The sequence below is a fragment of the Hydractinia symbiolongicarpus genome, chromosome 3 (assembly GCF_029227915.1).
Source record: "Hydractinia symbiolongicarpus strain clone_291-10 chromosome 3, HSymV2.1, whole genome shotgun sequence".
Taxonomy (NCBI): Eukaryota; Metazoa; Cnidaria; class Hydrozoa; order Anthoathecata; family Hydractiniidae; genus Hydractinia; species Hydractinia symbiolongicarpus.
The window spans coordinates 28,087,795-28,109,920 of NC_079877.1; the positions used below are offsets into that span (position 1 = coordinate 28,087,795).

Sequence of the window (22,126 nt, forward strand, 5' to 3'; positions counted from 1 at the left end):
TTGGTACAAATAGTACAATTAGCCTACCCCGCCTCTAGGGCGTTAATATTTTCCTGATATAACACCATTCACGTCCAACGATTTTTTTTATTATTCTTTCATTTTGTACAGCTGTTTTAAAATTGGCGCCCTGCGAAATTTTTTTTTTTGGTTAATAGCTGCAAAAAAGGAATCTTTCCAACCAAATAATGAACCCAATAAACGCTATATCGCATCAAATAGGCTTATCAACTGTGTTCTAATATTTGTTGAATTGCCGCCACAATAAGTTGCCGGGTTAAATAGTTAGAATATCATTCAAAATTTTAAAATATTTAATTTTGACATTTTCAAACAGACTTCGTCAAAAATATAGGTAAAACAACAGAACATTGAAAACTAGAATTTTAATAAACATTGCTGATAATACTTATTTGGTTTTTAATTGTCGTGGGATAGAAATCATTCGTATCCAGCTATATCACTTCATACCCAAGAAAAAAGAAGTTATGGCGATAGGTAATTTTTGCTAAAATTTTGCTACACACCAAAATAGAATAAAAAACAAATTGTTTTCTAACAAACCTTCTCATAGGCGGAAGCAAACATAAACAATTCTCATGCTAGATTATTAAACAACCAGAGAAACGATTTTAGCATAGCTTACGTCCATATAGCCAGTTGATTATAATAAGTTGAGTATAGCTGATATATCGTGTATTTTGGTGTTAGTGTAAAGAAAAGTCACAATAAGTTATTTAGTGGACATTCTGTAAAGACGAAAACTGAGCTTAGGTATATGTGGAACATGTAAAGCAGTCTCGAAATATAGAACGAAACTCTTGGGTGGGACATATGGAGACTACCTTAATAGGGCTAAAAATCGTGTATTAGGTAATACTACTTAAAACATTAGACGAATCAGTCAAGTAAAGAAAGCTTAAAATATTTTACGTAAAAAAACAAGAATTATGTAAAACACCTGCGATGAAATAAGAACATTAAAACGAATATAAACAGATTTTCTGCTTCACAAAGAGATAAAGACTCCTTAAAACGTTATTTAGGAAGAAGATGAGCGCAGGACTGATAGAAGCCTGTTTTTGTGTTTTCTTTATTACATCATAAATTTTAAACTATATAAAATGGCTAAAAAATAAAACTGGCCATGAAAGGAGTCGTCGGTAAAAAAAAAGAATCGGCAAAAGTGTTTTGTCAGCAAAAATGTAAGAAAAGCAAAAAAGGGATTTTAGAGTATTTTAACAGGGACTTATTCATTACGGTATACGTGATATAGTAGAATTTTTAATTTTAACAGACTCTCCTTCTTATTATTATGTGAAGAATATGATTAATTGTTACCTTTTTACAACTAGCAATTATTAAAATTGTTAAAGATATCTTTTGGCTACTTTTAAAATAGACATTGTATTTCATGAGAGCGAGAGAGTTGTAGAAAATAGATAGACTTTTTTGAATGCCTGTATCTTTTAAATGGCTTACACAGCATATCATCACTACGTTTATGCAGCATGATGGCCCATGTAAGGTTTCTGGAAAGTATACACATTATTCTTTTCACACATGTTTCAAACATCCTTTGAGCTTAACTTCCATGTTAGTTATGAGTTAAATAAATATTCTTACAATAGGTGTCGTGACAGTTTGATTCAGTATTTGAACTGTTGATGTTTTGGGTTTGATTAGAGTATCTGTGAAATTTAAGTACCCATTGTTATTTATTAATTTTTCTTTTTAGTAGCTCCTATTTTTCTATCCAAAAAAACTATTCTCTTGTTACAATAAGCTCATCTATATTACTTATTTAACTTTGTGAATAAAGTTTTTTCAAATTTTCATTTTCATGGCGATTCTTAGAACAGGTTGTGTGACGTAGCTGTGATTTATGTTTTAAAATGTTATGTCTACTATCGTACCAATCTATCCTAAAATAGGTTAAATATATATAAGTGGGAAGGGGCACTGATTCTGAGGTCAAAAAATAATATATATAATATATATAATATATATAATATATATAATATATATAATATATATAATATATATAATATATATAATATATATAATATATATAATATATATAATATATATAATATATATAATATATATAATATATATAATATATATAATATATATAATATATATAATATATATAATATATATAATATATATAATATATATAATAATGAACGACAGCGATGTAGCACGATGTAGCAAAACCACCTTGATGACTGGTCTAGTTTGCAGAAAAACATTTGGCCTAAAATGATATTGACGTGACGCATATTCCACATTTTAAAAATTATTTTCAGTATGAATTTTTGTTAACTATGCCAAATCTTGTCAAGAGCAATGCAATTTTAATGTTTGGAATATTAGTGCCATTATCATGTTTATCAGCTTTTTGTTCACTGTGGCAAAATATTTAAAGCATGCAATATGAAATCTATCTTTTTGTTGTCTTAGTGTTGCAAGAGAAGTGGAATTTCAAACATCTCATTTTTGAGGAGTCGAATTTTAAAAATTTTACTCTCAAAACAAGTACTATTAAAGTTTAATTTGCACTCCATCAAAAGGCGCGATTTATAAATATATTTTTTTACTATTCTATTAACAAACATTTTAAACCAATTTGGACTTCAAACAGTATCAAGGTCACAAAAAAGATTTTAAAAACATTATCTTTTTTAGCAGGTTCTTTTCGCTAGCTATGCCCTATTTTGTCAATTCCGTAAAAAAAACCCAGGGCATATGCTACGTGAGAACGAGTGTATTAAAAGGGAGGGCGAAAGAATTATCAGGAGCCGGATATAAGTATTAGTGTATTTTTGAAAAAGAATAAAAAACTACATACAAACTTAACGTTGGTTTTATTAGAGTAATAGTAGAAAGTAAATTTTGTGGAGATAATTATCTTTATTTTTTATTAATACAGATAAAGCCAGTAAAGAAATGGTTAACCATACTAACCAGTCTTTAGAAGACAGTTTGTGGTGTTTGCAATACAATTTTGAAATCTATAAAACAGAAGTTGTTCGATGGAATCTCATTATATCATGTTGTGTTGCTATTCTGTTAAGCTGTTTGATAGTAGCTGCCAATGGATTGCTGCTTATGCTTGTGTCAGCAAAAAAATCTGCAAGAAGCAAAATGAACACATTATACATCATGCTATCCATTTCGGATTTATTATCTGGACTCACGTATATTCCTGTGTATATTTATTTCTTGATTGGATTCTGCAAAAACTCGCCATATTGTTTTTTAGTCCCAATATGGTCAGTTTTAGGCTACGCAAACACAACAATGTCCATTTCAGCAATCGCTTGCATCACAATGGAAGTCTATTTAGCAGTAATTAATCCAATTGCTCACAAAACGCGCGTAAATAAGAAAATATTTCCTAAAATTTTAATAGCAATATGGTTGGTGTGTATAATATCGCCTTTCGTTATAAAGTTTGCTTTTCCAAAGGTCTGGTTGACATATCGAGCGTTCATTACGATTTATGGATTCACCATTCTTGTATCGTTAATAATATGTCAATACCGAGTCAATGCTTACTTACACAAAAATCAAGGAAGTTCGTCAGAACATCGAAATAAAAAGGCGATACGCGTTGCCTTAGAAGTGCTGCTTGTGTACGGAATGACCAGTGTTCCATCAATTGCTTTTAACATAATTAACACTTTGAAACACTCACCAGCGAATCATTCGTATTGGGAAACATGGGTTGTTATTATCGCAGGATGCAATGCATTGTTGGATACATTTATTTATGGTTTTCGTACAAATCAGCTAAAACGAGAAGCACGCGTTTTTGTATTTAGAGAATGAATTTGAACGATTGCTTTGAATTAGTAAATTCTACTTCCTATTACCAATTAAACAATTGACCTTAGCAATGAGATTATCCTTAACTTTGTTGATGATTTGCTAATACTTCTCAATCAAAAACCTACAGTAGGCGTCACCGAACAGTATATGAACTAAACACAGTAATATTCCCACCAAACGATCCAAATTCACTTTTTTCTCTTACAACTCTAAGGTTATTGTAACTAATGTGAACATAAGGCCTGTTGATATTAACTAATATATAAAATGCAAGAAAATGAAAAGCATTACTGAGATTGATATTCTGACTGAGTTATTTCTCAATTAAACGTGCTGAAATTTGCAATAACTGTGGGATCAATATCCGCTTCTGTCGAAATGCATGCAAGTGGGTGTTTGGAAAGCACTTTTTTAGTACTGGACTGAAAATATTTAAACTTGATTGGCTTTAATTTTTTGCGTTGCAGAGTGTTTCCATTACTGTTGGCTGTGACATTATATTATTTTTCTACACTTGAATTGACAAATGAACCTGTGTGGAAACTGTAGTCAGGGCTCTAAACCTTACAAATTTTGGTCAGAACTTATAAGCATATCTAAAAGTTACGTTAGATCGTCTAAATAGGAAATTTGTTGTTTACATTATTTCTTTTATAGCGATAGAAGTATAAAGTATCAAAAGCTACTTGTGCCATTGTATAGAGCTTGAAGAGAGGTGCAGAAAATAGTATTATACTAGTCGGTGGCCTTTGGAAATGTCCACGGTTTTGTCCGTCCTACTTGCGGTACCATTTTGCGTGACAGACAGACGCATGCGGGTATTAAAATATAGATGCTAATTTTAATTGCTTCACTGATTTTACTGATTATAAAGATTTCAGACATTTAAGGAGTAGTTTCGAGTAATAACTAATATCTAAAGCTCTGAGGTGTATAAAACTTAGACATTTGCCAGGCTGGTGCGTAATAGATAACTATTAACCAAGTGTCGTAGATGCACATGATGGAAAACAAGGTTTATTAGAAAAAAACAGACAGAGAATGTGTCCCCTACCCCTATCTTCTACCCCCACCCCTACCCTGTACCCCTTACTCCTATTTCTTCTTTAGGATTTTCAAAGTAACAAGTATACTTTTTTGATATCGTCGCTACAAAGCTTTTAGAAACATATAATTTGTTTGTTATTTGTCAGCCATCAAATCTGTGCTATCAAATAATATTGAATCTTGATTTTCATAATTAAAATTATCCTATTTTGCTGATAGTTTGTCTTGTCATGAGAGAGAAGAGAGATAAGAGTTGTTTGTCTATGTTTGTTTGTTTTTTTGTTTGTTTGTGTGACTTTTTTTAGTAGAATAGTTGTTCATTTTTCCTTGGAAATAGCTTGCGCTGTTAAAATATGCGACGATAGGCTATATTTTTGTTAAAAAAAGGAAAGATCGGCGTGCATTGTTCTTGCATTGTCGCAACAAAGGACATTTTTGTAATACAACTGTGTATTGTCGAGCTAATGTATATTTTTGCCTTTACATGCACGTGTGTTCCAAACGTACAAGTTTCTCTTAGTACGGGTTTCTCCTGCCAACCGTGCGGCAGGCGGTCGCCAGTATCTAATTAAGTCGTGCTATCTTAAATGTCAAATGACTTTTAAATCGATTAGAATTTAAATTAAGTTGTTGTCGAGTTTTCGTCACGAATTTCAAGTGTATATTTTTAAAGACATAAAGTGCAGTGTCATCTGCGTTGGTTGAAAAATGTGGTATTAAATTGTGTGTCGATACAAGCTTAGCGTGTTACATTTCTAATTGCAACATCATTCATTCATATTGACAGCAGGAGTAACACAGAAATGTTATGAGGAAAACTGGTGTACACGAAGTGAGTCCTTAAAGATTAGTGATTCTGTCTAAGCCCACACGCGCTAACAAAAAAGCTCGTGGCTTTTTGGCGCGGGAGAAAAATAACGTTCACACACTTTTTTATGAGAATTATATCTTTTGAGTCTCGTGATTCTTAGAAAAAGAACTCTTTTAAACAACTTGTATCCTAAGAGAAATCGTTTACCTACGCCTCTCAATTTCTTGTCGTTTTGATTTTACCTGCTGATAGATATAAACCAAAGAAAAAAAATGCTATGCTTTTGCAATCCTTCCTGTTTCAAAGCATTTCTTGTTTTTGCATTGAATTGGATGATCTGAATATGTCTATTTTTTTCTTCAACGATGAAATGAGAAACGATATATAACTACACTTGTGATAAGCCGATGGCGTGCGAGATAAATGTACTCATTTTTTATATTTATCAAAAAACTGTCTACTTTGAAAATGTTTGCATCACTTTGGTGTTCTTGTTAGAAAAATGTTTTATCAAACAAAGGACATATTGCGGAACTCGTTTTGCTCGTATTCTGATGGTGTAAACAGTGTTTTATTGATTGCCTGTCTTAAGCTTGGTGTCCATTTGGCGTTAACTCGCGTTAATTTTTTCGCGCTAATTCTTGATCTCAGAGTTAATCATTTTGAATATTTAGCGCAAGGACGTTTCCATTACAAGTAAAATAAACGCTGATTTAATTCATTCGTTAATAAAATATGTCTGATTATATCGGGGATGACATTTTATTATGGATTTGAAAGTTGAAAGAAGAAGGGAAAATCGAAATAGAAAAAAGTCTGTGTTTTTGGTCAATGAATTTTTTGTAACACAGTCGCAGTATGGAGAATATTACCATCTTCTGGAAGAATTATTCTTTCAAAGATTTCTCTGCCGTTTTGAAAAAAATGTAAAAATGTCTTTTACACACATAATACGTGCTCCGACGGGGGTTTTGCTGATTGTCATCCGACCGTGCCTCAGCATATATTTGTGGACCAATATACCTCCACACGAGATATCTGTGTCTACGTTCAACTGCACAAACTCCCTGCCCCGCCCAGGTTCGCTACTTAATTGCTAATGGTACGACTTTACTCTGGTATAGTGAAAAGATCTAGAAGCGCTAAACATTTCAAGCAGTGGTGTAATGAATCACGAACACTCGAACATAGATTAAATATACGTTCTTAATAATACTACAATACAAATACACATGTTCTAGAATGAGATAAATACAGTTACCATCACCGACCCTATCGACCAAGATGCTCCTAGTGATCCGTACGTCTCTTTGCTGGTGTCAAAACATCACGTGTTACTTGCATTTTGCTAAAAAACCTTGGGCCAATGTTGTGCACTAGCGCGTGTGATCAATAACAAAGGGACGCCGTTTATCCAATACATCCCGTTTATTGTTTCGTTTGAGATATAGTTGAGTTGGTTTGAATAGGGGTTTGGGTGTTGTGGGATCGTGCATTATTCAAGCTTAGGAAGCTGACGCCATTTGCAAAGCATCTAGACATCTGGGCATGCTTGTTGGAATTAGAAGGCATGGATACGAGGTGTCTCAATTTGGCTTGAGCGTGCTTATTTTTTATGTAAAAGTGTGTTTGCGTTAACCTCACGTTACTAAAAAAATTTGATATCTAGCCCGCGCGCTAATTGGAGTTAAAATAAGTCATCGATGTTTTCATTAGGCGTTAAAAGTTAACTCCAGTTGGCGCATCTGCTTAACGCGATTTAACGCCAGTTTTAAACCAAACTTTAGTAGAGTGAAATATTTGTTGTTAAGAATTTATCCAATTAAAAAATCAAACAACCACTTTATATTTTCAATCACCTTCAATAACTACTAATTGCGGAATAAATTTCAAGTCATTAAAACAATGTGACGATAGAATAATTACCTCAATGATAAAAATCTATCTCCATGAACAACTACACGATTTTATTTAAACAATATTCTTATCAAGAACAACGAAAGGAAAATATTATAAATAAAGTTAAGCAATCTTTTTTTATCGTCGCGCAATTATGTTGAAGAGTAAACAAACTGTAAATAAAGAAAGATATACCTTTGTTGATATATCAGAAATATGGTAGAATAAGGAGTGTGAGTATTTACATATTTTTGTGAAAAGAATAAAACAGCTGAACTAATTATTGAAAACGAAAACATTACCATTGGTGGAAATATTTACATATGCAAGTTTCAAGATGAACTTTCCAATATCTTTGAAAACTACGGTATCCACTATCAATAATACCCAAAGAACACTATCTGCAGGGCACATAAACAGCATGAATGCTTCTAACACATATGAAAAGATTCTCACCGAAGATACTGTAATTATCTTCTATGTGTTATACATTCTGTTTTTTCTGTTTGGCATATCTGGCAATCTGGTTACTTTGGCCGTCATCATTCAAGAAAAGTCCATGCGAAGGTCGATTCATTTCTATACACTTAACTTAGTGTCGTGTGATTTGCTTATATTATTGTTCTATGTGCCAACTCAGTTAGAACTTATTGTGAAGCAAATGAACTGGACAATGGGACTGACAATGTGCAAAGTAAACTATTTTATTTTACCAATAGCTCTTGTGGGCACCATAGGTACACTGTTAGCTATCACAGTAGACCGAGCAAGAGGTCTGTTGCAACCATTCAAATGGCGTTCAGATTCAACAAGAAACGCGAAGATATCCATTCCAATAATTTGGATCGTTTCTTTAATTTTAAACATTCCAATGTTTATTGTACCTAAAGTGCAAACAATAGAGGGAATGGTGTCGTGCACAGAAGAGTGGTCTGGTACTGATAATTATTATTATTACGTTTACTGGACCGGTATGTTTATTTTGACGTTTTTAGTCCCGCTGATTATCATTTTCTTCATTCATATGATCATGGTGCAACGTGTCAGAAAGGAAACTTGTGTAATTTACAAAACACATGTAAAGCAAATGATGCATTTAACCATAGCTGTTGTTGTTGTGTTTACTATATGCACTGGGTGTCAACATTTTTATTTTATTCTTTCACTGAAAACAAACTTTGAAGTGTCAACTTCGGCTGTTCTTTTTTGTGCGTCAAATTTTATGGTGACCATGCAGGCTGCAGTCAATCCGGTAATTTATGGAACGCTTCGAAAGGATTTGAAAAAAGCTTTTAAATCGATCCTTTGGAAAATAACAACAAAACTTGGACTTCCTTCATCGTGTACCGTGACTTTAGACAAAGCTCCAGATGAACCATCATATTCTACCCTTACTCCAATTGGCCATGAACACCAAAATAAAGAGACAGAAAACTGTCTAAGAGAGAGTAATTTTTGTCTTTTTAACCAACACGACAACACGGAACAAAATTACACTTATGTACGCAAATGCTCGTGTGACGTTGTAGATGATATCGTTGACCGACGAAATTTGTCGTCGCGTATACACATTCAAAATATCACTTTAAAGGCTCTTCTCGAAAGCAAGGAGACCGACTTGTAACAATTTACGTAATAATGTTTTATCTTTACCATTATTCATTTCATTTTACAGTAAATGTCAATTTTTTCACTTCTTAATCCTAAATTGTTCGTGAATTATTGTATTTAGACCATTAGCTCAGAAATTTTAGAAGAATATTTACAAATGTTTTCGTTTATCGTATTCATATGTTATGAAATTCTAAGCACATGCTCAATATCATTATTTCATATCAAATTTGTATTATTGTTTTGAAATAAATTTGAACAAGTCGCCATCAATCGAGGTAGTCGAATGTATGTGGAAACCAATTTTTATAAAAACGCCATCAAATGATTCGATCGATTTAACCGCATTCGTTTGAGTGGAAATCCGCCTTTACGCCCAATTTTACTTTAAACAACAAAGAATATAAGAGAAAACTTATAAATGAACAATACAATTCTTTTTCATATGAAACGGTATATTTCCACCTAAAACTTTGCAGAACGACATCACACTAGACCCAAAATAGAAAACAGCCCGTGAATAAGTACCAGTTTTGTTTACATCATCTTTGTGAGTGCTAATTCTTTTATAATTAAGTATTTTTACGCATTCGCCACATTTTGGGTGGCTTAATTAAAAAACAATGGGATATGTTTCTCCTTATTGTGATAATCACGGTTCAGTAGCATGCACAAAGTAATGAATCAAAAAAAGTTAAATAAAAGCAAAAATGTTGAACAACATGTGAAGAACATTTTTTTATTTTATACTACGGAACGTACTGAACAAATTGATATTTACTTTGTGAGTAAAGATAAAGAAAGTTAAGGTTCGTGAATAAAGATGAAGCCACTATATTGCGCGTTCTATTTGTTGTTGCATGTTTTCGATCTTTTAATTTTTTTCAAATACTGCGCCATCTCATCATAGTATACTTCATCGTTGAAGCTCGCACTATTTTGTGGGAAAGGGGAATTAAAACATGAAAAAAAATATTGTTGTGGGTCATGACAGATATTTCTTAAGTTCAGAGAAGTTGAAGTTTATAAAATGCTGTTGTAATTATTATAGTACGTTAAAAATATTCTTGGTTGTCTTAAGTGAAAGATCCTATTTTTGAAGTTTACTGATAAGTACATCCAAAACCTACTTATTTTAACCCTGTACAGCCATAAAGATTTTGTAAAAATGTTGTTACGAAGATATACAGACACTTAGTTATGAAGTATAGTTATTTATTTGGTTATTATAGTAGTTACCGTAGAAAATTTTAGGATTTAGAAATCCATAATTTTTCAGCAAGATATTTTCGCTTTGTTGATATTCGACTCCGCTGCGCGTCTGCGCGTCATCGAATATCACAATATCGACTGAATAATTACGGATATCTGATTTTACCGCGCAGAATATCTGTTTTATCATGCACCATTGGAAGGGAATGAGATGACAAAAGCAATTCGTCTTTTTCGTTGTTCTTGCTCCTTGTTGTTCTAAAACATTCGCTTATCTACACACCAATTCAACATAGCACGTGTCCGCGTTAATAAAAAGACTGGGACGAGTTTGGCGTAAACAAAACCGCTCTGGCAGTCACCTTGTGTTGTTAGTGAAGTAGTGACAGATGTTTGGCTTTCTAGTCTTATTAAGATGGGTCCTGCGAATTGTGCTGTTGTTGGGTGTATAAATAAGACAAGGAAATTGAAAAAGTGAAGAAAAAGTATTTGCACAGAGCATAATAGTCAACCTCACACTAAAGGAACTTGTGCCTCCTGTGAAACACCATATCGCCTGTTTTGTTTTCCCAGTACCAATCGCTATTTAGCTAATTGTTTGGAATTGGTCAAAGGGTTAAGAGAGAAAAAGATGATAAATCTTCATGGTGTTCACGTCCAAGTGACAGGGTTTGCAAACAAGAAAATACAGAGCAACGTCTTTCTTGTATTGACAAGCAGGAAGTAATTCATTCTTTGGGTAGACAAATTTCAGCTATGTCTCTTAAACTGAGAATATCTAAAAGGCGAGAAATCTTTAATAACAGAAGTCACAGCTTTACATGGGTGCAATTGACGTGGAACAAAGAGGCATCTTAGTACAAAGGTGCGGCGAAAATTTGTTAAATGTCAAAGAAAGAAATTGTCTTTTAAAGACAAATTTCTTCTGACTTTGATGAAACTTTGCTTAGGCCTTTTTAACGAACATCTTGCTGACCGATTTAACATCTCTCCAGCAACATGTTCAAATATTTTCACAACTTGTGTACGTCTCCTTAGCACAGCCCTCGACAAATACTTGGTAAACTGGCTTCCTCGAGAGACTATTAGGGATCACTTGCTAAATATTTACAAGAAAATGGGACATTACAAGCTGCACTGCATTATTGGATGCACAGAGGTTTTTATCATAAAACCAAATCTTTGGAGCTTAAAGCACAAACCTGGTCAGATTACAAAAGCCATAATACTATTAAATTTTTAATTGGAATTTCTCCTGCTGGTTTCATCACTTTCCTGTCAGATTGTTATGATGGTCGAACGTTTAAGTACATTTGTGAGAATAGTGGTTTTTTTGATGCACTGGAAAGAGATGAAATAATGGCAGACAGAGTGTTCCAAATTAAAGCAGATCTAATTTTGTAGTTTAAGTATCCCGCCAAGTGCTAGAATAAATGTGCAAATGACCACTAAAGAATGTAAACGTACTAAAGATGTTGCAAATTTGCGGATTCATGTTGAACGAGCAATTAATCGCATAAAAACGTTTCGCATTCTCAAGTATGTGTTACCAATCACCATGCTTCAACATGCTGATCACATTGTTCTAACCTGTGCTGCTCTTTGCAATTTAAAGCCACGCCTCATACAAGCAAAATAATCTTGGTGAAGAAAAAAACGGCTTTTTTTTAAGGCACATGTCTATATAAAACATTGGTAAACACAAAATGATTTGATATTTTAATTTTTTTAATTTTGTTTTTTAAGTTTTACCGTACATTCCTCAATTTGCTTTCACCAAATAAAATGATATGTAATACGTATAATAATACATGTTTACTGAAACAGTCTCAACCAAATAATATTTTTTATAAATGTGTGGCTATAAAAATAGCCTTTTTATTGATTTTGTTCCATATATACCATTTATTGTGAGAACGTATGTTTCAGATAATGCACATAGAAAGATGACAAATTTTTCTGTAAGATCGCTCCAAAACTCAGGATCAAACTGAAGTTTCTCTACCAAAAAATCAAGCTAAATCCAAACAAAAAAGTAGCAAATTTTTTTAAAAGTAACTCCCATCTGCATTTAACATTGGGTAAAATACTGATGATTTTTGTTCAGAACTAACTTCCCTTCAACATATTTTAAATAGGGTAGATGAATTTTAGGATCATTTTAGGAGATGTGTAATTAATGGTGTATGGACATTTTGCTTCTAACCGTGACTTAGGACAACACGGACACGAAATAACTCTATCTGGACTAGCACCTATGACTGGAAAAACCTTGTCTAAAAATAACATACGCTCAATGACTTCAACATTCTTATGACCGTTAGAATAATACTCATAACATTTATTTACTGCATTAACTTCCATTGAGCGTTCATGCTGTAATGCTGGAATATTTGGAATAAGGAACACAAAATCGGAAATCTTTTGAAACAACTTCCAAAAATTTATGGTAAATCCACCTATTACAAACTTTTCCACTTGGGTTTTCACTTCATGAGCCGTTGATACAGTTATGACACCTTTGCGAAAAGCATACCAGTTTTCGAGTAATAATTTCAATTTGCTCAATATTTGATGGTGTAACGTGTACTGCAGCATTGCTATGACATTTTGCGCATAATTGTAGCTAGAACAAGCTATGAGATGGAACAATCCTAACTTTGGTTAGTTTTGTTCACCCCAAACTCGTCCTAGTCTTTTTATTAACGCGGTCTCGCGCTATTTTAAATTGGTGTATTGTTTACTACTATCGAAAACAATAAAAGATGGAGTGCGGTATAAGGAATCCTTTGTTTGAAAACTTTTTTTTTTTTAATTAATCTATAACTGATTGACTTGCATGTAATTTTATAAAGAAGCGAAGTATAAGTGCCGGAGAAACTTTCGAATGTCTAGAGAGAATATTCGATATCGGATATCTGCTTAGATATTCGACTCTTCGTTAACGCAGCACGAATGTTCAAAATTATTCCGTCAGACACCTCCGTCTGAGGTGTAAGATAATGTGAAATATACATTGTTTCTCATAATAAGTTCTAGTTATCGCACGGTACAAAGTACAATATGACATCCACTTTTAAGCTGTAAAGGCTCCGAAAATAATCAGACAAAAAAGAAAAATGTGACATATCATACGAGGCTTTAGTGATAAACCTAACTAGTTTATCATGAATGTGAAAATACTCGAAACATGGAACCAAATAACGTAGAGCAAATTAATGTGATCACGAATTAGCAGGAATCGCGATATGGGTGTAAAAATGTGTGGTAATTAACGTGAATCAACAAAATTCAAATATTTAAATGATATTTATTTACACGAATTTTCACTGTCAGCAAAAAGAGTTAAAAACTTGAAATCAGTGCAGGGAAAAACAAAACAATAAACAAACTTAGTCAATTTGAGATGTCTTTTGGAGAATAATAAATATCGTTTAAAAGGGTTCAGCCCGAAAGTGGTATTTCCTTCTCGAGCATCTTTTGAAATAACTGGGATTGGGAAAAATATGCGTTGAAAGAAGCAAAAATATGTTGGACAAAAGTTTGATCTCGATCAAACTTTTCATCCAACATTTACAGCTTCATCCAACGCACTTTTCGTGTTGGATGCGTTTGACCGCTTCTTCATCCAACATTACGCGTAAATGATGTCATTCTATTGAAATCGAATGCACTTCGAATATGACAACGGTCGAATTTCGAATATTGTGAAAAATAAACAGACTGTATTTACGTCAATATTACAGTACAGAGATGAGCAACTCAGACGAAGTTATGATGAGCAGTAGCTCAGACAGCGATTTTGTTAAAGGGAAAACGTTTAAGAAATACAAGAACAACTCGCGCCTTCTTTTATCCATTCTCTGTTTTTTCCTGACAAGGCCTCTCGTCGTCAAAATCTAATAGTTCTGATAGAACAGCAGGGAAGATAATCTGCATGCCTTTCGCCATCTTGAATTATTTTCGAAAGAAAGAATGAATGGACATGTTTTGTTTTTATAGAAAGAGAGAATGAATGGACACATATGTTGGGTGAAATGTTGTATTATTGTTTGACCAGCGCAAAATTTTCATCCAACATCCATCTAATATTCATCAAACAAACGTCGAACACAATGATAAAATGTTGGATGAAATGTTGGACAGGTTTGACCTAAGCTTTACCCTTGGTGTTGACTGGGTTTTGAAGATTTTTTTGAGTGGTGACAAAGCCTTTCTTCTTTTATCTTTTCACTGTATGGCCTTAGAACGTCCTCTACCAAACGAATAGTTTCGGCCTTATTAATGCAATGTTTCTCATTGATAGCTATGCAGAATCCATGAGAAAGGGTAAAGTTTGGTAAAGATCTTTCCTTTTTTTCTGTAAAACATGCAACCGTCGAGTCAATAAGCCCTATAATAAATTTGCAGTCGCTGGGAGGATCACGATGAAAGAAAAGATAGGATTAATTGTTGTTGGCCACGTACCAAGAGAACTTTCTCGATACATTTGGTATTCTATTAAGCAAAAAAAACCGACAAAATCTAAAACATATCCACTATATATATTGTTTTCTCAGTACTTTCGCCAACACCCAGTACGGCATGTTTACACTAATTCTAATTTATTAAAATATGCTAAAATACTAAATATTACAATAGGAATAAATTTGTAACAATAGAACTATCAAAATAATTCTAAAGGCATAGACTTTACCGTGTTATTCAAAATAAGACGGTCATGCCCAATTAAAAAACCCTCCATCAGAGTAAGTTTGAAATCATTAGACTCTCCCCCAACTACTAAGAAGTTGTGAAACGATGTTGAAGTTTTACAACTTCTTATTTTCTTATACATACAATAACACGGTTCAAATGAACATACGCCCACAAACACTACAAGCGCTACAAATAGCGGGCACTGTTGAGCACACGGTTTAAGATACACATCCATTTTAGTAACGAATAATCGACTTTTCCTTCCTTGCATTGATTTGGTGTAAGATGGTACAATGTCAAAGTTTTCAGTTAACTGGCCTTTGATAGTTCCTTGCTTTAAAAGTAATGAGCAGTAATCTATTCTGACCGAGGCCCTCAAAAGTAGTTTTTTTTGTGTTGAAAAAATATTTGAGTTAAAAACTCTATTAAAGAAAAAAGAAATTTCAAAATCCGCCAATTTTTTTTAAACTTTGTAAAAAAACCTAATACATATTTATGTAAGTTGGACAGTAAGCAGTTAGCCGTATACTTTATCATCGATGGCTTTAAAGATGTGAAATATGGAAAAGCACACGACGGTAAAACCATTTTAATTGCGCTTTACGTAAAACCATTTTAAAATAATAAAGAATTGAATAAGTGAGTACATCTGGATTTCCACAACAGCCTCGCGGTTTAAAGTGTTTAACCTTGGTGTATGAATGTATGTCTTCGTAGTTTCGTTCTGTTAAGCAACGGTGAGAAAACTAAAAAGTTTTTAACAACAATGTTACATCAATATACCTTAAAAAATAAAATTAATGCCAAAGAAAACAACATTAACTGAAACCAAACCTCCTTGCTTAAACGTTGATTTTCAAATTTTGAACAACGATTAGGTATGAGCAAATCAATAGCTGTTTGAGGTAACTAATTCGCAATGTTTAATTTTGCAATTTCAAATAAATTTGCGATTTCCCTTTCCGCACAATCCTCCAGATATTTCCAATCTTTCATAAAAAAACATTTCTCATATTAGAGCACTGGTTTGATTGATTATCTGTTACATGAAGGTTTTTGGTACTATAGGAAATGAATAGATGAGGTCTTACGAAACAAGGAGGTGGGTGGGTGGCATTAGATGCGTTACAAGAGGTTTAGGTGTTACGGAATTATTGAATGGCCCCTAACTTCTTGAAAAAAAAAACGCCTCTCAATCTTGTTTTCATTAAATAATTTGTACTTAAAACAACGAAGGGAAAGTAGAGACATCCAACAACAACTCATTCTAATTAAATTACTCCGATGTGAAGGGAAAAATCGTGATTCTGTCTTAATTGCTGCAAAGAAGTGTTTACCTGTCTGGCATGTCTTAACTGACAAATCATCTCATTATATCGTTTGATCAATTTTAACCCTTTGTGTGCTTCTTTGTCGCAGTTGGTGATATTCAATAAATATGGTTCAATATTAGCCAACAACTGAATAATCTCCTCATAAATTTGCTAAATGTAAATATAGAAATATAAGTACTGCTGTGCATAATTTTTTTGAATTAAATTATGTTAAGGATGAAAATATGATGTAGCTAAATGGTAAAATACCAGCGTTGATTCCAAGAATGGAGATGCTAAAGAAGTTGCAGATTATGTCAAAATTTATGGCCACCAAACAAGTGTTTAATGTTTGGTTGGAAGATAAGTGCAGAATAGATCTCATCTAATGATAAATATTCGGTAATTGTATAAATTGATTTTTTGGTACCAAACCCAAAAAAACACTTTATTGTTCAAACGTCGGGCACAATTTTTTTTAGAATGCACTTATAAATTCGAATGTAAATTCGTCATATTTTGCAAAAATTTTTAACTACAATGTTCTGAAAAAAAAGAGCGTCATAAGTGGAAAAACAACGTTGTAAACACAAACGGCAAAGCAATGTCATTTTGTGAAGGTAAAGATCCTAGTGCCCTGACAAAATAACTACCTTTTTATCTCTTCCATTTAATATGTTATTAATTCTAGTTGCTGCAATAAATTCCCAGTGGCAAGCGGACCAACTGCAGTCATTGTGCTTTCGGACAAGTTTTCTCTAAAAAAGGAACGTTAACAGTTCCTCATGGATAAATCGAAAATAGGAAAAAGGAAATCTTTAATAAGACTTACACATTTTATCAATTCCTTGCTTGTCTCACTCAACATATGGTTTGAGATATTGTATATGGAGATGTAGAACTTGTGTGATTTTGAACATCCACGAAATTTATTTTCACATTGCAAACAACTTATTGTCGATATTGCACCTGAAAAAAGTATTCAAAGTTGATAACTTTACACAAGGCGGGTTAAAGAAGTACATACATACTAGTTGTAAAGTAATGGCTGTAAACAAAGATTCCAAACCGAGCGTTTAAACTTTAAAAGCCTATGGTATCTTCATACACCTGTCTTGACTACCCAACATTTAGACTATTGCAAAAGTTTAATAAACACCTTGTCTCTAAAAACATAGGGCTTTTGTAAGAGTTTTCTTCATACAGAAAAATAGAGACAAAGATAAATCCTTATGGATTTCTATTATACTTCAACCACACTTATCTAAAGATGAGAACACTGACCAATTTATTAGTTGTTGTTGATGTTGTTGATGTACTATAGACAATTTTCGATTTTTTTTATTTGTGACGGATTTATAAAATAAAATGTTCGAACTTGCAGTTTTTGAAAAAACGTCAAGTCTCTAATCAATTCCTATCACCACGAAACGCCCCCTAAAAATCCTCAAAAATAAATAAAAACGCCACAGGCGTTTATTAGAGCATTTATATGGTACTTACAAAGAAATATGATTATGGCATTCATTTCTTCAGCGTCTATGCTTCCGATATGTTGATGTTTGATATGAGAAAAGTGCTAACAAATTTAATTTATAGAACATGGCTCACAGAGAATTCCCCTCCTGTAACCCCCACCAAGAACTAACGACAAAATTTGTTGTTGCAATCATTAGCATCCGTTGTAGCATCCGTTTACAATCAATAAAATGGAATAAACTTACAAGGGGGCGCAATCTCCATGTGGTCTATTTTGCTCAAATATCCTTTAACATCTTTAACACAGTTTCCATGTTGGTACCATGAGTTTTCTCAATGAAGAAGATTATTTTGCGTCAGCAGATCTGTTGTCAGATTGACGGCAAATGTCTTGTGCCAAATATTGCACTTCTAGTAAAGAAACATTTAAATGGATTCTAAGACGGAGCACTTAAGTTGAAAAATACTCTTTTTTCAAAACACACGATCTCCATTTGATGAAAATTGGCAGCGTTATTATTCTTACTCTAAAAATAATTCGAATTGCTCAATTCAATAGACTTTGTACAACTTCCAGTCACGTTTCATTCATTAAACGACATAAGACTTTAACTACAAAAAGTGACGTAACCGGGTACAATTTTTTGTCATGTCGAATATATTTAGTGACATACTAGGATGATAATCGGGTTACTTCCTTGGTAACTTACACGTAACTTCTTTGTAGTAATATAATTAAAGAGAAAGGCTCTATAAGGATTTGTTTGTTTTTTACTATATTTATTGTGAAACTTTTTTTAAAGTCAGGCTGATCAGTAAAAATGATAAACAAAAATATTGCATTTAAGGTTGCGTGTTTCTTACTCTGAAGAGTATATCGTTCAATAGAAAAAAAACCCTAAGAAAAAAGACATATTTAATTGAAAATTCTTTTTTTCGCAAAACAATTTTAAATTTATAACTTTTTACTTGATGACAAAAACTGATTTCAAGCTAACATGACCATGTAGCTAGTTGTACCTTTTTGACATTCTGCAACCACCAGAGTTAATATAGGGCTTGACACATTCTATTCTATCGCTTTCAGTTATCCTTCAAGACTTAATTAACAGCTGATGTCATGTATTTTTCAAACACTGATAAACTTCGGTTTAGGGATTTTATTTGTACTTCTTGTTGCAATGGGTAGTGTTGTTGAAGCGATATCTTGGAAGGAAGAAAAAAATTAGGAGAAACAAGAAGAAATTCTGATTGATGATTATCCGGAAAATTAATTTTAAAACTTAGGCGGTTTTGTGCATAAATTATTTGTAAATTTAAATCTGAAATTGTGAAACCATCTTTTATGTGTCTTTCACTGGTAATTTAGTAATGGCAAAAAATATTACTCATGTTTGCTCAAAAACATTCTTAGATCGTTGTTCAAAAAATATCTTGAATAAATCTCAAGTAAATTAATTTTGTCCACGCAAGTGATTGTGCAAACTATAAGGCATCACATTGCCTTTTTTTGTCGTAACCTTTTGTTTCTTAAAGGGTACACAGGAAATCAAATCGAATTTAAAGAATTCAACTTGAATGGAATTACTAACGATAACATGTCTTACAAAAGGTAAAACGACCGTCTCCCACTGCAAGAAATACAATGATTTCGCTGAGTATTACATGACGAAACAATCTGCCTAAAATTAATTCCACGAAATTAAACAATGTTCAAAAATGAACAACCAAAACAAAACAAATATTATTATAGAGAATAGTCTTTAACCGGTGGAGAAATCCTCAGAAATCCGCTCGTCATACATATGTCGCATTTGTTTTTTGTGCATAAATATTACGTGTCTCCATAACACGACTTTTTTCTTGTACACAAACTGAATACGGGTATTATTAGTATAAGAACTAGCCGTTAGCTTGTTGAAAAATAGACGGGAATTTGCATGTCGCAACAAAGTAGATACAAATATTTTTTTTACTTAAAAGAAACATATACATGGTCGTTCAGCATATATATTTTTATGGTAATATTTCGAGGTCTTCATCAGACTATACAAAATTTTTTAACGGTTGTCATTACCCTAAAATCTTGAAGGGTATCTTTATAGGTTTTCTTAACAGAGCCTATACCATCTGCAAAGGACAACATCTGGAAGAGGAAATTCAATTTCTAATTAAGTGTTTTACGGAAAATGGGTATAATGAAGTAGAACTAACAAAAATCGAAAGTTCTTATCGACAAAAACGAAACGAAAAGCAAGACAACAGAGACGGAAAGCAGCAACAAAATTTAAGGATAGTATCATTGCCCTGGGTACCAGGACTGAGTCCAAAAGTACGTAAGTCATTTCGCAAAGCCGGCTATAAAACTGTCTTTAACAGCTCTGCTAATCTTCGGACAATATTGACATCGAAAAACAAATGCCAACTACCACCACTAAGTCAATCCGGCGTATACATTATCCCATGCCAATGCGGGAAATAATATTTCGGGGAGACGAAGTTGAAAATCGCTACCCGCTTTGAACAACACAAAGACACCATCATTAAAGAAAAGTGGAGCGCATCAGGAGTTTCATTTCACTCTAGTTCTTGTAATGCTGGTTATGATTGGGACACTGCGAAAATGCTAAAACAAGAATTTAATAAATTTGATCGTAAGGTACGCGAAGCATTGGAAATACAGTTCCAGGACACGTCACCGCGTAGTGAACATGTTCTTAATCTAGACGATGGTAAGTATGTGACGACGAAATTCTGGAAGCCAATGTTCGCGTACCTTAAACGGAAGTCGTTGCAGTGACGTCGATTTGATGTCAATGTAATGACAACCGTTAAAAAATTTTGTATAGTCTGATGAAGACCTCCAATACGGAGGTCGAAATATTACCATAAAAATATATATGCTGAACGACCATGTATATGTTTCTTTAAAGTATTAACATACGTTCACATGAACATGTCATTTAAAGAGTTAGATACAAATATATAGCATTTGCTATTTCGTGTGTCTATTACACCAATTTTTTTCTCAGGCATAAACAAAAAAAATACTGGTATTCGTATAAGAGACTAGTCGTTAGCCCGTGGAAAATTCCATGGTGGATCGCCGTTCCTACATATTTCTTGCATCGCTAATGCGTGCATATTTGCCGCCTGTTTACATGAAATAACGAAACTTGCTTGGACATGGGGTTATCACTATAAATATAAGTACAATTATATTAGCTTTCGATTTTAAAAATCTCTGGTCTGTAAATTGGCTCACAGACAGACAGCAAGTTATTATAATATAGATCGCTATTCCGTGAAAAAAATCACGGGTTTGCCGGTCCTCAGATTTTCGCCCGTCGAACATATTTGTTACATCAGTATTTTGTGCATTTTGTCCGCCTATTAACACGAAATATTTGAATTACTCAGACGGAGTTTAAAATAAAGCTTCAGGTCAGCCATTTTTAACATAGCTACAGACGAAATATACGCAGCAATTATTAAAGAGACTAGCCGGGGTTGAGTCACAAATAACTGTTTGACCGGATTGATGTTAAACTCCGGGTGAAGCGCTTAATAAGACCCATAACTGTGCCACACATTCAGATGTGGCTTTTAGTGAAGGTATACAGTGCGTAATTTAGGGGAGTGCTTACAGCAATAAAGCAGAAAATAATACAGAAAACAGCTCGTCGTTACCCCATCCAGCTAAAAAAATCACTCAGCAACTTTATTTTACGCTATAATTTTACATTGCAATGATAAAAGGAGTATCTACCTAACTGCATTTCGCATATGAGTAATTGATTAAAAATTTTGTTGGTAGTCAAACTGCATTTGGCTAAAATAGGGTAAAAATACGGTATTGAGACGTCGACTATAGTTGATTAGCAAGTGGAAAATTTTTATCCCATTCAAACTGTATTCGGTACTTAGCCAAAGGTAGCTAATGAGCTAACCAGGTAGCCACAACCCCAACATAAAAATAAATAATAATATACCAAACTGAGTAAAAACTTTAAAGAAATAGGAATAAATAGCTAGCTAGCAGGCTTCAGCAGGATACTGCCTCGAAATCTACGTTTGTAGTCAAATCTTGAAATTGGTTTGTTTAAGATTTCTACATGGCTAAAAAACGTGAAGATATATTCATCTTAACATGTGAAAACATACAGAAATTAAGCTGCGTTAAATCAAACCAAAGTCCGTAAAAAAACATTTTGAACAA

The 22,126-nt window shown here is 33.2% G+C and overlaps 2 protein-coding genes and 1 long non-coding RNA gene across 3 annotated transcripts; 2 read left to right on the plus strand and 1 right to left on the minus strand.

Annotated features, from left to right (window-relative positions):
• The first annotated feature begins 2,330 nt into the window (after positions 1-2,330).
• Positions 2,331-3,837, plus strand: LOC130637012 (lysophosphatidic acid receptor 6-like). The gene is made up of 3 exons (XM_057446867.1): positions 2,331-2,391; positions 2,467-2,541; positions 2,936-3,837. The coding sequence occupies exons 1-3, from the start codon at positions 2,331-2,333 to the stop codon at positions 3,835-3,837; spliced, it is 1,038 nt and encodes a 345-aa protein (XP_057302850.1).
• Positions 3,838-7,005: 3,168 nt separating this feature from the next.
• LOC130635474 (somatostatin receptor type 2-like) lies at positions 7,006-9,464 on the plus strand. Its single transcript, XM_057444809.1, has one exon. It carries the CDS (start codon positions 7,932-7,934, stop codon positions 9,216-9,218), a length of 1,287 nt encoding a protein of 428 aa, XP_057300792.1. The 5' UTR covers positions 7,006-7,931; the 3' UTR covers positions 9,219-9,464.
• A 6,041-nt stretch (positions 9,465-15,505) lies between these two features.
• Positions 15,506-17,787, minus strand: LOC130635475 (uncharacterized). Its single transcript, XR_008982162.1, has 3 exons — positions 17,082-17,787; positions 16,453-16,599; positions 15,506-15,861 (listed from the first exon to the last, which is right to left on the minus strand). It is a non-coding gene; the product is annotated as an uncharacterized LOC130635475 (long non-coding RNA).
• Between the last annotated feature and the right edge of the window lie 4,339 nt (positions 17,788-22,126).